This window comes from Pelophylax lessonae, assembly GCF_965119305.1.
Source record: "Pelophylax lessonae genome assembly, chromosome: 5".
In the NCBI taxonomy this organism is placed as follows: Eukaryota; Metazoa; Chordata; class Amphibia; order Anura; family Ranidae; genus Pelophylax; species Pelophylax lessonae.
Window position 1 is genome coordinate 4,617,585 of NC_138772.1, and position 15,318 is coordinate 4,632,902.

General features: G+C 47.8%; 1 protein-coding gene across 4 annotated transcripts in view; it reads left to right on the forward strand.

Annotated features, from left to right (window-relative positions):
- The window catches only part of ADGRB1 (adhesion G protein-coupled receptor B1), a 912,987-nt gene that overhangs the window by 742,548 nt on the left and 155,121 nt on the right, over window positions 1–15,318 (forward strand). For all 4 annotated transcript variants that reach the window (XM_082259420.1, XM_082259422.1, XM_082259423.1 and 1 more), the window contains one exon: window positions 9,400–9,502. In XM_082259420.1, coding sequence (XP_082115546.1) covers window positions 9,400–9,502 — 103 coding nt within the window. The remainder of the gene's footprint in view (window positions 1–9,399; window positions 9,503–15,318) is intronic.

Consider the following 15,318-nt stretch of genomic DNA (forward strand, 5'->3'; position numbering starts at 1 on the left):
ATCCCTGACAGAATCACCAGATTGTGAAAGAAAGGTGGATGGACCTGCATCTAACACCCCAGGCATAGATTTTTCTGCTCCTGCTGAGACCAGTAGTCCCTCTACAAGCAAAATGGCTGCAAACTCCAAAGAGTTTGCTTCAGCTGAGTTTCCCAGTGTTCCAGGGTTGATTGACCAGCTGTTTGCTGGTGGGGGAGGGGATCAACATGGTGTTGCAAGTGGAATGGAAGTAGCAATGGAAATATCCTGCAATGCTTTACCTGCTGCTATGTTAAAACAGGATTCTATTTCTACAACTGAAAACTCTGTCCCAGTGGAAGAGAAGATGATCGCTGAAACTCTTACCAGTGCAGCAGCACCTATGGATTCTGCTGTGAAGACAACAGGAATAATAAATATCCCAGCAAGTATAAAAAATGACATTAATGTTAAAGCAATGAATGTGGTGGGTGGTGGTGAAGGGGTTAGTAATGCTGGGAAAAATGAAAATGTTATTTCTCCCCCTGCTCAGCAGAGGAAAGATTTGATTGCACAGATCAATCCCGAATCTGTGCAATCGTTATCTGCTAAGTGTGTGTCAGATAATTTAAAAAAAACTGATGGATTTTCTGCTGGGAGGAATGTTGGAAGCTATGCTTCAGCTTTGGGGAGTCGCACCAGGGTGGGTGGTGGGGATTCTGTTAATCACAATTCAGGGAGGTTTTTTGGGGGGCAGGTTAGTGGGTATAGGAGGAGGAATGTGGTACAGTTGAGGTGGGAGGGGGAAGGAACCCCAATAGTAAGGGGGAGGGTGGCTGAGTTGATTTTGGAAATGGGGTTTAAAGCCTGTGATATTTTTGCTTTAATTTGCCCGGTGGGGAGTTATGAATTTGATTTATCGTTTGTAAAACCTGAAAGTTTGGATCTCTTCTGGGAGAGATTTAGGAGGTGCAAGGGCCTTCAGCAGTGGAGAGGTTTGGTGCCAAAGGTAATTTCAAGGCAGCCTTTGATAAAGTCGGTGACCATTCTGGTGCGTAACGAATCCATACCAGAGGCTGATTTATTAGTATGGCTACGCCGATATGGCGAGGTCCTCACTCCACTGCGGAAGGTCCTTGATGAGCATGGGATATGGACAGGGGCCTGGACAGTGTCACTAAAATTGGGGGTGCTGGGCGATGTAGTTCAGCACCTTCCCTGCTCAGCCTTTCTGGGTAGGGATAGGCTGACCATTTTCTACCAAGGTCAGCCTAAGGTGTGCAATAAATGTGGTGATAAAGGCCACTTTGCATCGTCCTGCACCCACAAGAAGTGCTCACTGTGCCAGGATTTAGGCCATTTGGCCAGAGAATGCACCCAGATTCGGTGCAATTTGTGCCAGCAGCTGGGTCATCCATATAGCCAGTGCCCAGAGGCACTGCATAACTTGCCAGGATTGGAGACTGAGCTGCAGAGGCTTGATAAAGAAGATGAAGCAGCTGAAGTTAGAGAGGAAATTGTTGCTGCCCCTCCTGTGTCTGTTGTGTCAGATTCTGTTTCCCCTGGTGATGTGGTCCCTGAGTCTGTCCTTCCTGTGTCTGTTGTGTCAGATTTTGTTTCCCCTGGTGATGTGGTCCCTGAGTCTGTCCCTCCTGTTGTTCCTACATCTACTGTGCGTAGATCCTCCAGACTAGCGGAAGCTGCTGGGGGGGCGGGTATAGTGGATCTTCCCCCTCGGCCTACTCCACCTCCAATCCCTGTCTCTCGACACCGCAAACGTGGCCAAGAGGGTGCAGGGGTGCTGGATGGTGGTGGGGTCGATGGGGTTGAGGGAGGGGTGTCCATGTCCCATGTCTCACCCTCTGTTGTGGAGGATTCGGATGAGGAGGGGTGGGAGAGGACAAAGAGGAAGAAAAAGAAGAAGAGGAAGACCAGTAAAGCGGTCGTTTCTTCCTTACAGTTAGAGCCAGGAGGGGTTCCTCTTGGCAACACATTTTCGGTTTTATCAGGGGAGGAGTTAGTATCCGATTTATCTATTTGTTTATCATCTATGGATGAGGGGGAGTCACATAGTGTAAAGAGAGCTGTTTCGGGTGATGAGAGTGTGGTGGAGGTTAAGAAACGACTACCCCAATCATCCTGATGGCAGTGCCCGCTCTGATAAAGGTGGCGACCATTAATGTCGCCAGCGTGAAATCTGCAAGAGCTCGTGATATTGCCTTATTTTTGCTCAGTGAGTTTGATGCTGAGATTTTATTTTTGCAAGAGACCTGGCTCAATACTTTGGCCGATGTCCATCTAGCAAAAAGGGAGTGGAGATGCGGTCCCTCCTTTTGGTCTCTTGCGGCTGAGCCTTGCAGCGGAGTTGCGGTTCTTTTTAAAACCGATATGGTAACGTGCCGGCGGATAATTGAGGTAGAAATGGGGAGATGCATGGTCTTAGACGTCTCTGTTAGGGGGCAGGACCTGCGCCTGATCAATATCTATGGACCGCAGTCAAAATGGGACAGGAAATGCCTCTTCACAAAGATCAAGCCCTTCCTTTTTACATCCCAGCAGGTTGTCTTTGGAGGTGACTTTAACACCATAATTAGGCCTGAAGACAGGAGGGTCTCCATAGACAGGCTGGGTTATGATAGCGTTTTTCTTAGAGATATGGTTAGACAAGCAGGCCTGGTAGATGTGCACATTAAGCACTGCCCTGGCAGCACGGGATTCACGTTTCAGAGAGGGAATAGTCAGAGTAGGATAGATAGGTTTTTTTTAAAGGAGAACTCTGCTTTCTCGGCTCCTGAGTTGAGGGCGGTGGAGTTCTCTGACCACTGTATGCTGTCTGTGACTCTGAATGCCTCGGACACTCCACCCAGGGGAAGGGGTACCTGGAAACTGAATTCGGCTCTCCTGGAAGATGTAGAGGTAAGACAATCCTTTGAGGATTTTTTTCAGGCACAGGTTTCTATTCTGGACTTTTGCAGCAGTAAGTCAGAGTGGTGGGAGCTTGTGAAACAAAGGGCGATTGGACTTTTCAAGGCCATAAGTAAGAAGAAGCAGCTTGGTATGTATATTGCCTACCAGCATTTGCGGAGGAAGCTTGATCGTCTTGTCTCGTATGGAGGAGATCCAGGGGAGATCTCGGAGGTAAAGCTTCTTCTTAGGAAGTGTCAATACGACCGGCATGCCTCCTTGGTTCTGGAGAGAGATTATGGGAAATATCACTCGCCTGATCCTTACCAGAACTGTAAGCAAGGCATAGCAGTTAAGACGGTCATAGGTCTGAGGGATAGTACGGGTTCCCTGGTGAAGTCCAGATCAGGGATCCTGGAGATCTTCAGGTCATATTACGCAGACCTTCTGGGAAGAAAGGACCTTAGTCGGGACAGGATGGAAAGCTTTCTGGATTCTACTCCAGGATTGGGAAACGATACATTGCCTTTGATGGATTTGACAGAACCAATTTCAGCGGATGAGGTAGTTCGTGCTATAGAGAAGCTGGCTACCAAAAAGTCGCCTGGGCCAGATGGGTTGACAGCTGAATTTTACAAGTGTTTTAAGTCCATTCTGGCTCCCTTTTTAGCGGAGGTTTATAACAGCTGTTTAGAAGAGGGTTCTCTCCCTCCCTCCATGAGGCAATCCGCTGTGATTCTTCTGTCAAAAGGTAAAGACCCCTCAATAATTGAGAACTGGCGCCCCATCAGTCTTCTCAATGTTGATAGAAAGATCTTGGCGAAGATTTTTTTTTGGCGCTTGTCGTCAGTAGCAGGCGATTTGTTGTCCAATCATCAGCACTGCTCGGTCCAGGGCAGAAGTACCTTTTCAGCAATTTTAGCTGTCCGGGAGGCTTTGGAGCGATGCAGGGCTGCTGGATGGAGAAAGTACTTGCTGGCATTGGATCAGGCGAAGGCTTTTGATCGAGTCAATCATGAGTACCTGTATTTGCTACTTGGTAGATACGGCCTGCAGGGGAGGTTTATTGATTGGCTGAAAACATTATATAAAGGGGCTGAGAGCTTCCCACTTGTTAATGGTTGGGTTGGACGGCCTTTTGAGGTTGGCTCTGGGGTGCGCCAGGGGTGTCCTTTGAGCCCCCTGCTATATGTATTCGCAATCGACCCCTTCATAAGAAGGTTAGAGAGTGGATCGTTGTGTGGGGTGCCTTTGGGCATTGCTGGTGTGCCGCCTTTGAAGGTCGTGGCCTATGCCGATGATGTGTCTGTTATTATCTCTGGGATGGAGGAGGCGCAGGAGGTGGTCTCTGTGATAGAGCAGTACACTGAGGCTTCTGGCTCTAAAATCAATCATGAAAAGAGTGAAGTTTTCTGGATGGGTGAGGAGGGTGAAAGCTTCGAACTTCCGGATGCCTTCCCAGAGCCCCAGCAGGAAATTAAAGTGTTGGGCATCAAATTTGGTCCTGGTGACTATGGTCATCGAAATTGGGAAAGCAGGTTGTTGAATGCCAATGCCAAGGTGGCAAGCTGGAAGAAATGGAAAATTTCCTTGAGGGAAAGGGTTGACTTGATTAAAACTTACCTGATCCCAATCTTTTTATATGTCAGCTTTGTCTGTATCTTGCCGGAATCTCTCTATGCAAGGGTGTACAGCTGCTTTTTCCAACTGTTATGGGGAAATAGGCTGAACCTGATCAAACGCAATGTAACTTACCTGTCCAGGCGGGAGGGTGGTCTAGGAATGGTCAACCCTATAGTTTTCTTTTCTCTGCTTTTTTTAAAGTATAATCTTGGTAATATGTTAGCAGAGACCCCGCCGGGATGGGTGGGTATTTTTCAATCTTGGTTTAGGCCTTTTCTGCGATGCTGGGAAGATGGCGGGCCAGTGAAAAGTCTGAGAGTCCGACATGGCAAGCTTCCGGCTTATGTTGCCCCGTGTCTGAAAATACTTAGGCAGTGGCAGGTGACAGTGGGGGATATCAAGTCTCTCCCCAGAAAGCTTCTGGAGAAGAGGATTTTGGGCTCTGCTTTCAGTGTGTCGCTGACCTTAAGGGTTTGCCCAGGCCCCGTAATGAGGGAGGGGTTGCGTTTAATTAACTTAGGAAGAATCCCTTTGAAGTTTAGGGATCAAGCCTGGCTCGCTTTCCATGGAAGGCTCTATGTGAGAGGGAACCTGAAGCATCGCCCTGTGGATGATCGGGATTGTCCTAGAGCGGAGTGTGTTGGTAAAGTGGAGTCTATGGACCACTTTTTGCTCCAGTGTCCCTTTAACATAGAGGTGTATAAAAGGGTGGGGAGGGCTCTAGGCATCCCCTTTCTCTATCGCATGAGTTATGCGGAGTGGGTGTACGGGGCATTCCCGACTCGCTGGGATTTTGATTTGGATACACTTTTTCTAGTTAGTATAGTTGTCCGTTACTTCACGTGGAATGCACGGTGCCAGATTACCCTGCGGAAGAAAGTCCTCCCTGTCGAGGTGGTGGTGTACGATATTCTGGGTGAGGTTGGGAAGATTCGGGGTCTTGAGAAGGGCAGGGAGCCTCGAGCGGTCTGGATAAGGGCGTGGAGGAATATCAGACCTGCTTTTGGTGAACTGTCCATCTCTGGGTGAAAAGCTTTTTTCCTATGCTATTTCTTTCACACCCTTAGCTTTTGTTAGTTAATATCTTCATTTTTGAAGAAGGGCTGCATGCATAATGGGAGTGGTTTTTGTTTCTTGACCTCGCAGGTTTGATGTCTGGTGTGGTGGTGTGAGTCTAATTAAGATTATTTTTCCCGGTAATGATGTGTTTCATGATGTGAGTTTTGTTTTTGCTGTAAAGCCATTCTTTATTTGAGAGCAGAACTTGCTATGTATTTTTTTCCCTTTTCATGTAAATATGTATATATTTATTTATGTATATTGATTTTATGATTATTGATTGCAAGACTTTTAATAAACAAAAATTGGGAAGAATGCTCCTTACATTGGTGGTCAGTGGGAAGAATGCCCCTTACATTGGTGGTCAGTGGGAAGAATACTCCTTACATTGGTGGTCAGTGGGAAGAATGTCCCTTACATTGGTGGTCAGTGGGAAGAATGCCCCTTACATTGGTGGTCAGTGGGAAGAATACTCCTTACATTGGTGGTCAGTGGGAAGAATGTCCCTTACATTGGTGGTCAGTGGGAAGAATGCCCCTTACATTGGTGGTCAGTGGGAAGAATGCCCCTTACATTGGTGGTCAGTGGGAAGAATACTCCTTACATTGGTGGTCAGTGGGAAGAATGTCCCTTACATTGGTGGTCAGTGGGAAGAATGCCCCTTACATTGGTGGTCAGTGGGAAGAATGCTCCTTACATTGGTGGTCAGTGGGAAGAATGCCCCTTACATTGGTGGTCAGTGGGAAGAATACTCCTTACATTGGTGGTCAGTGGGAAGAATGTCCCTTACATTGGTGATCAGTGGGAAGAATGTCCCTTACATTGGTGGTCAGTGGGAAGAATGCTCCTTACATTGGTGGTCAGTGGGAAGAATGTCCCTTACATTGGTGGTCAGTGGGAAGAATGTCCCTTACATTGGTGGTCAGTGGGAAGAATGTCCCTTACATTGGTGGTCAGTGGGAAGAATGCTCCTTACATTGGTGGTCAGTGGGAAGAATGTCCCTTACATTAATGGTCAGTGGAGAAGGACCCAGTAGACGAAGTGACCCTTTACATTGGTGGTCAGTTGGAGGCGTACCCCCTACATTGATGGCCAGGGCAAGAATTGTCTCTTTACATTGGCAGTCACTGATGAAAGACACCCCTACACTGGGAGAAGGGTCCCCGCAACTGGCGGTTAGCGACACTGATCACTGTATTTTGACGGCGGCGATGGCTTCCCACTGGCAGCATACAAAGGCTCAGCGTGATTCATTCCCCCATCCGCATCAAGTGTGTGGATAGGGGAATTGGTCCATTTTATTTTTTGTTCAACCCTCTGGTTGAAGCAAAAAAATGAATATTATATGGCCAGCCTTACAGTTGACCTCCTTTTGACCTTCAGTTGACCTCCTTCTGAAGAGCAGTTGACTTCCTGCTGCCCTGCATTTAACCTCCTTATAGCCTTCAAATGACCACCTTCTGGCTCGCAGTTTTCTTCTTTCTCACTAACAGTTGACTTCCTCCTGACTTACAGTTGGCCTCCTTCTGACCTTCAGTTGACCTCCTTTGTGACTAGCAGTTGACTCGCTTCTGACCTGCAGTTAACCTCCTTCTGTTCTGTAGTTGACCTCCTTCTGTTCTGTAGTTGACCTCCTTCTGATCTGCAGTTGACCTCCTTCTGATCTGCAGTTGACCTCCTTCTGATCTGCGGTTTTCCTCCTTCTGATCTGCGGTTTTCCTCCTTCTGATCTGCGGTTTTCCTCCTTCTGATCTGCGGTTTTCCTCCTTATGACAAGCTGTTGACTTCTTTCTAACCCTCAGTTGACCTCCTTCTAACTAGCAGCCCCTCTTTACTTACAGTTGACCTTATCTTGATCTGCAGTTGACCTCCTTCTGACAAGCAGTTGTCTTGACTTCCTTCTGACTTGCAGTTAATCTCCTAATGAGTTTCAGTTGATTTCTTTTTGACTAGCAGTTCACCTTCTTTTGACTTGCAGTGGACCTTTTCCTGACTTGCAGGTGACCTCAATTTGACCTGCCGTGGACCTCCTCCTTACGTGCAGTGGACCTGCTGACTTACAGTTGCCAAGGAGGCAGCAGGGGGCCCTTATGTAATTCTCAGCTTGGCAAGTAATTAGGAAGTGGGGCAGGGGGGAGGAACCAGGAGAAAAAAACTTCTTGTAATAAGTAAGGGTCTGCTTTAAATCACTCATCCGAAGAGCTAACCACAGAACCAATGCGCTGCCACCAGTGGGGGGCACAACTGCCTTGCAACCTTGCGGTTCCTGGTTCAATCCCTCCCAAGGACACTATCTGCATAAATGATTGCAGTGCTGCATTTTGGCCTAGGCCGGCAAGGCCCAGACCTAGGGCGGCACTTTGCAGGGGGGCAGCAAAAAAGCCCCCCTCCACCTGAGACCCTTTTAGCCACTGTTTGCTAGAGCCGCCTCTCCCACCTCTCTCTCTCTCACCCTCCTCCTCTCTCACTCACTCACCCCCCTCTCTCCCCTCCGTTGTCTCTCACCTCTCTCTCTCCCCCCTCTCTCTTTATCTCTCACTCCCTCTCTCTCTCAACCCTCCTTTCTCATCCCCCCTCTCTCTCTCACCACCTCTCTTTCTCTCTCTGTCACCCCCTTTCACCCCCCCCCCCTCTCTCGCTCTCTTGCTCTCTCACCCCCCCCCCTCTCTCTCTCACTCACTCACCCCCCTCTCTCTCATCCCCTCTCTCTCTCTCCCCTCCTCTGTCTCTCACTTCCTCTCTCTCCCCTCCTCTCTCTCTCCCCCCTCTCTCTTTATCTCTCACCCCCCTCTCTCTCAACCCTCCTCTCTCATCCCCACTCTCTCTCTCTCACCACCTCTCTTTCTCTCTCACACCCTTTCATCCCCTCTCTCTCTCATCCCCCCTCTCTCTTACCCCTTTCTCTCTCTCACCCCCCTTTCTCTCTCTCTCTCACCCCCTTTCTCTCTCTCTCACCCCCTCTCTTTTACCCCCCTCTCTTTCTCTTTCTCTCTCTCTCTCACCGCCTCCCCCTTTCTCTCATCATCTCTCTCTCCCTTTCACCCCATCTCTCTCTCTCATCCCCCTCTCTCTCTCATCCCCCCTTCTCTCTCACACCCTCTCTCTTTCTCTCTCACACCCCCCTCTCTCATCCCCCCTCTCCCTCCCTCCCCCCACCCCCCCCTCTCTCTCTCTCTCTCTCTCACACCCTCTCTCTTTCTCTCTCACCCCCCCCCCTCTCTCATCCCCCCCCTCTCCCTCCCTCCCCCCACCCCCCTCTCTCTCACTCACACTCCCACCCTCTCTCACCCCCCCCCCCCCCTCATGAGATCTCAGGGGTTCATGCTGGGACTTGGAGTCTTTCAATTTTGAAGGGAGTCACATCCGTTTAAAAAGGAAGGAGTGGGGCAAATTTACATAGGAGGGGGAAGGGGAGCACCCAATTTTAGTCTTGCCTAGGGCAGCACAAAACCAAAATACACCACTGGAAGCTTGCATGTTCACCCTATGCTTGCTTGGGTTTCCTCCAGGTACTCTGACTTCCTCCTACACCCCAAATACATGTTGGTAGGAATATTGGCTCTAGTATGGATGTATAAGTTAAAGAGATTTCAGGATAGATAACCTGGGCACTCCAGCTGGTGTAAAATTTAAAGTCCCATGAGGAACTGCAAGACTCAGGAGAGACAGCCACAGACACGGTTCCCAGAGGCATGATGGGAGTTGTGGTTTCACCACAGCTGGAGTGCCCAGGTTACTCACCCCTGGATTAAGTTGTATGCTCCTTGAAGGCAGGGCTCTATAACTTGACTGAACTGTATTAATGCCTGTAATAAACAAGCTAACAATAATCGTATTCCCATCTATATTTTTAGGTACATCCGGTCGGAGCGCTCCGTCATTTTGATCAACTTCTGCTTGTCCATCATTTCCTCCAACGCCTTAATACTTGTTGGGCAAACGCAGACCAGGAACAAGGTAGGATATATGGATGGATGGATATATGGATGGACGGGAAATGGCAGCTTTGGAAGATGAAATGTATCTTGGAAGTGTTGTGTTTCAAATTTGGGCTTTGCTAATGAAGAACAAAATAAGTTCACTTTAAGGCCCTCCTTCACACATTTTACCATGCATTACTGCCGCACACTGTGAGATGCCTTTATATAGAAGAGTATAGATACTGCCAACGGGTTCTGCACTGCAGGGGGCCATAATATACTGTCTCAATAGATTTCCTTAATGCAAAGCTTAGCGGGTAGTGGGTTGTGATTGGTTGTTGTATCATTGGAAGAGCTTAGGTTGCAATTGGTTGCTGCATCATTGGAGGAAGGGAGTGAGTTGTGATTGGTTGCTGCATCATTGGAGGAAGGGAGTGAGTTGTGATTGGTTGTTGCATCATTGGAGGAAGGGAGTGAGTTGTGATTGGTTGTTGCATCATTGGAGGAAGGGAGTGAGTTGTGATTGGTTGCTGCATCATTGGAGGAAGGGAGTGAGTTGTGATTGGTTGTTGCATCATTGGAGGAAGGGAGTGAGTTGTGATTGGTTGTTGCATCATTGGAGGAAGGGAGTGAGTTGTGATTGGTTGTTGCATCATTGGAGGAAGGGAGTGAGTTGTGATTGGTTGTTGCATCATTGGAGGAAGGGAGTGAGTTGCGATTGGTTGCTGCATCATCGGAGGAAGGGAGTGAGTTGCAATTGGTTGCTGCATCTTTTGAGGAAGGGAGTGAGTTGCGATTTGTTGTTGCATCTTTGGAGGAAGGGAGTGAGTTGTGATTGGTTGTGGCATCATTGGAAGAGATTAGGTTGGGAATGGTGTTGCATCTTTGGAGGAAGGGAGTGAGTTTCAATTGGTTGCTGCATCATCGGAGGAAGAGATTAGGTTGTGATTGGTTGTTGCATCATCTGAGGAAGGGAGTGAGTTGCGATTGGTTGCTGCATCATTGGAGGAAGGGAGTGAGTTGTGATTGGTTGCTGCATCATTGGAGGAAGGGAGTGAGTTGTGATTGGTTGTTGCATCATTGGAGGAAGGGAGTGAGTTGTGATTGGTTGCTGCATCTTTTGAGGAAGGGAGTGAGTTGCGATTGGTTGTTATATCTTTGGAGGAAGGGAGTGAGTTGTGATTGGTTGCTGCATCTTTGGAGGAAGGGAGTGAGTTGTGATTTGTTGTTGCATCTTTGGAGGAAGGGAGTAAGTTGTGATTGGTTGCTGCATCATTGGAGGAAGGGAGTGAGTTGTGATTGGTTGCTGCATCATTGGAGGAAGGGAGTGAGTTGTGATTGGTTGTTGCATCATTGGAGGAAGGGAGTGAGTTGTGATTGGTTGTTGCATCATTGGAGGAAGGGAGTGAGTTGTGATTGGTTGTTGCATCATTGGAGGAAGGGAGTGAGTTGCGATTGGTTGCTGCATCATCGGAGGAAGGGAGTGAGTTGCAATTGGTTGCTGCATCTTTTGAGGAAGGGAGTGAGTTGCGATTTGTTGTTGCATCTTTGGAGGAAGGGAGTGAGTTGTGATTGGTTGTGGCATCATTGGAAGAGATTAGGTTGGGAATGGTGTTGCATCTTTGGAGGAAGGGAGTGAGTTTCAATTGGTTGCTGCATCATCGGAGGAAGAGATTAGGTTGTGATTGGTTGTTGCATCATCTGAGGAAGGGAGTGAGTTGCGATTGGTTGCTGCATCATTGGAGGAAGGGAGTGAGTTGTGATTGGTTGCTGCATCATTGGAGGAAGGGAGTGAGTTGTGATTGGTTGTTGCATCATTGGAGGAAGGGAGTGAGTTGTGATTGGTTGCTGCATCTTTTGAGGAAGGGAGTGAGTTGCGATTGGTTGTTATATCTTTGGAGGAAGGGAGTGAGTTGTGATTGGTTGTTGCATCATTGGAGGAAGGGAGTGAGTTGCGATTGGTTGCTGCATCATCGGAGGAAGGGAGTGAGTTGCAATTGGTTGCTGCATCTTTTGAGGAAGGGAGTGAGTTGCGATTTGTTGTTGCATCTTTGGAGGAAGGGAGTGAGTTGTGATTGGTTGTGGCATCATTGGAAGAGATTAGGTTGGGAATGGTGTTGCATCTTTGGAGGAAGGGAGTGAGTTTCAATTGGTTGCTGCATCATCGGAGGAAGAGATTAGGTTGTGATTGGTTGTTGCATCATCTGAGGAAGGGAGTGAGTTGCGATTGGTTGCTGCATCATCGGAGGAAGGGAGTGAGTTGCGATTGGTTGCTGCATCATTGGAGGAAGGGAGTGAGTTGTGATTGGTTGCTGCATCATTGGAGGAAGGGAGTGAGTTGTGATTGGTTGTTGCATCATTGGAGGAAGGGAGTGAGTTGTGATTGGTTGCTGCATCTTTTGAGGAAGGGAGTGAGTTGCAATTGGTTGTTATATCTTTGGAGGAAGGGAGTGAGTTGTGATTGGTTGCTGCATCTTTGGAGGAAGGGAGTGAGTTGTGATTTGTTGTTGCATCTTTGGAGGAAGGAAGTAAGTTGTGATTGGTTGCTGCATCATTGGAGGAAGGGAGTGAGTTGTGATTGGTTGTTGCATCATTGGAGGAAGGGAGTGAGTTGTGATTGGTTGTTGCATCATTGGAGGAAGGGAGTGAGTTGTGATTGGTTGTTGCATCATTGGAGGAAGGGAGTGAGTTGCGATTGGTTGCTGCATCTTTTGAGGAAGGGAGTGAGTTGCGATTTGTTGTTGCATCTTTGGAGGAAGGGAGTGAGTTGTGATTGGTTGTGGCATCATTGGAAGAGATTAGGTTGGGAATGGTGTTGCATCTTTGGAGGAAGGGAGTGAGTTTCAATTGGTTGCTGCATCATCGGAGGAAGAGATTAGGTTGTGATTGGTTGTTGCATCATCTGAGGAAGGGAGTGAGTTGCGATTGGTTGCTGCATCATCGGAGGAAGGGAGTGAGTTGCGATTGGTTGCTGCATCATCGAAGGAAGGGAGTGAGTTGCGATTGGTTGCTGCATCATCGGAGGAAGGGAGTGAGTTGCGATTGGTTGCTGCATCTTTTGAGGAAGGGAGTGAGTTGCGATTGGTTGTTGCATCTTTGGAGGAAGGGAGTGAGTTGCGATTGGTTGTTGCATCTTTGGAGGAAAGGACTGAGTTGCGATTTGTTGTTGCATCATTGGAGGAAGTGCCGGGTATGTGTGTTTGTTTTGTGTGGCCAAATGAACCCATACGAGCGCAGCACAGGCTCACTTTAAAGGAAAGGTTGCCAAAAAAAGTTTTCATATTTTTTTTTTTTTTAAATCCTACCTGCCTCGGACCTCACCTACCCTGCCTGTTCCACATTCATCTACCTAGACTATTATCTCACTGGAAGAGTTACCCCTCCACTTGGCCCCTTTTTAATGTACCCCAACATCAGTGTATGGAGGTGTTCTTTGGTGGATTGGTTATGGCATGGTTATCAGTCTCCCTGCTATACACCTCTACCGCTCTCCTGGAGGGCCAGTATATGTAACTGCGAAACGCGTACAGAGGCCTGACAAATTTTCCACCCAATCAAAGTATTGTATCTGTGCTATCATATATAACACTGTGCAAATCCAAAACTGGTATAGCCACTTGCCTACCGCAATATGCATATGTACATTTCAGCTTGCAAGTATTTTACCAGGGTTATGGCTAAAGATATCAGCTATCACCACAGTCATTTTTTTTTTTTTTTAGCCAGTAAAAGCTATTCAAGCAGGTACAGTATCTCACAAAAGTAAGTACACCCCTCACATTTTTGTAAATATTTTATTCTATCTTTTCATGTGACAACACTGAAGAAATGAGACTTTGCTACAATGTAAAGTAGTGAGTGTACAGCTTGTATAACAGTGTAAATTTACTGTCCCCTCAAAATAACTCAACACACAGCCATTAATGTCTAAACCACTGGCAACAAAAGTCAGTACACCCCTATGTGACAATGTCCAAATTGGGCCCAATTAGCCATTTTCCCTCCCCCGGTGTCATGTGACTCGTTAGTGTTACAAGGTCTCAGGTGTGAATGGGGAGCAGGTGTGTTAAATTTGGTGTTATCGCTCTCACTCTCTCATACTGGTCAATGGAAGTTCAACATGGCACCTCTATGGATGTTGGGGCCCAAAGGATAGACCAGGGTCCAGGATTAGGCCTTGAACCTTGGCATGCTGGGAAGGGCTGACAGTTGTGCCATCAATCTTGACAGAGCAATCAGAAGAAGGGGCACGTGGGGGGAGGAAATATTATGAGCTCGGTTTTGGATTGTTTGGGTTTGAGGAAGCGGTGTGATTAGACCGATATATCTGTTAGTAAATTAGTGATACGTGAGGAGACTGATGGAGAGAGCTGAGGGGTAGAGAGATGAATGTGGATGGAAGCCATGGCTGACCTAAGAAGGAGGTGTAGATGGGGAATAGGAAAGGTCCAAAAACGGAACCTTGGGGGACCCCCAACAGAGAAAGGAAGAGGAGAAAGTAGAATTGGAAGTAACGCTAAAGGTGCGGTTGGATAAGTAGGAAGAGAACCATTAAAGAGTACATTCATGGACACCAAAGACATGGAGCATTTTGAGGAGAAGGGGGTTGGTCAACCGTATCAAAGGCAGCAGAAAGGTCTTGTTGTAACTTTTCAATTTTGGTGTGTGCACGGATGTTATCCAATGAGAATGCTCAGCCAGTGAAATCACCATGGCTTGCATAGATCAATAGATAACGATCCTGCATTTAGACCGGCGCGGTTTGCGTTAGTTTGTACGTTAAGCCCCTTCCTGCCCCAACGCTGACCCAGAATTCCCAGCTGCACATCAGACACAAGCGGCCTTCATCCTTTCCCTGAAGCGCCCTCCTCCCTTATCTCCCCGCTACATGTGTGTTCGGCTGGCGTGCTTTGACGTCCTCCATTCCTCGCGCCGATTCTCAGCAGATGCATTGACAGCGACTACCCTAATTAGTCAGAGCAGCAATAAAACAGAGATGGTGGAATCCATCCTCAGGAGCCGCGGCCCCTCAGAGTTTCGACGTCTGTGTCATTGGCGCAAACACTCTACATTGACTCCGCGGTATATTTTGCACAGCTGAACCCACTGTACTTATTGTTTAGCAAAGACGAGAAGGTATGGCAGTAAAACCTCGCGCTTATGGTGTGAATAAATAAATAAATAAATATAAAGTGTCGGTGCAATCAGTAGCTGCTTGCTGCAAGTTAAAGTGCTGGTGCCTTTAAATGAATGTGAAACCGGTGTTGCAGCGCTGCTTATTATTGCAAAATAAATAGGTGTATAAATATGTGCAAAATATATAAATCAGTGCAAATGTGCAAACTAGTGCAAAGTATAACCGGTTGCCGACTGCGCACAATATATTTACTGCGGCAGTCAGCCCCGCCCAGGCAGAGTGACGTAGGTCTACGTCGCTCGCCTGTGACCGGCTTGGGAGCCAATAGCGGGCGAGCACGCGCCCGCCCCGGCTCGTTCACAGAGGAGTCTGCGCGTGTGACCGGCGGACCCGATGTCTGCCGGTCACACTACGATCGTCGGTAGAGAGGGAGAAAGTCAGGCGACCTGTCATTCTCCCCTGTGTAAAAATGGAGAGCAGACGGTTCTACTATGTAGAACCGTTGATCTCTGTTTTTACAATAGTAGACATGTCCCATCACAGTTAGAAACACGCCCCTAGGACACACTTAACCCCTCCCTCTCCAATACAGTTAACCCCTTCACTGCCAGTGTCATTTTTACAATAACAGTGCATATGTATAGCACTGATTACTGTAGTAATGTCACTGGTAACCCCAAAAGTGTCAAAAATGTCAGTCAAGGGTCCGATCTGTC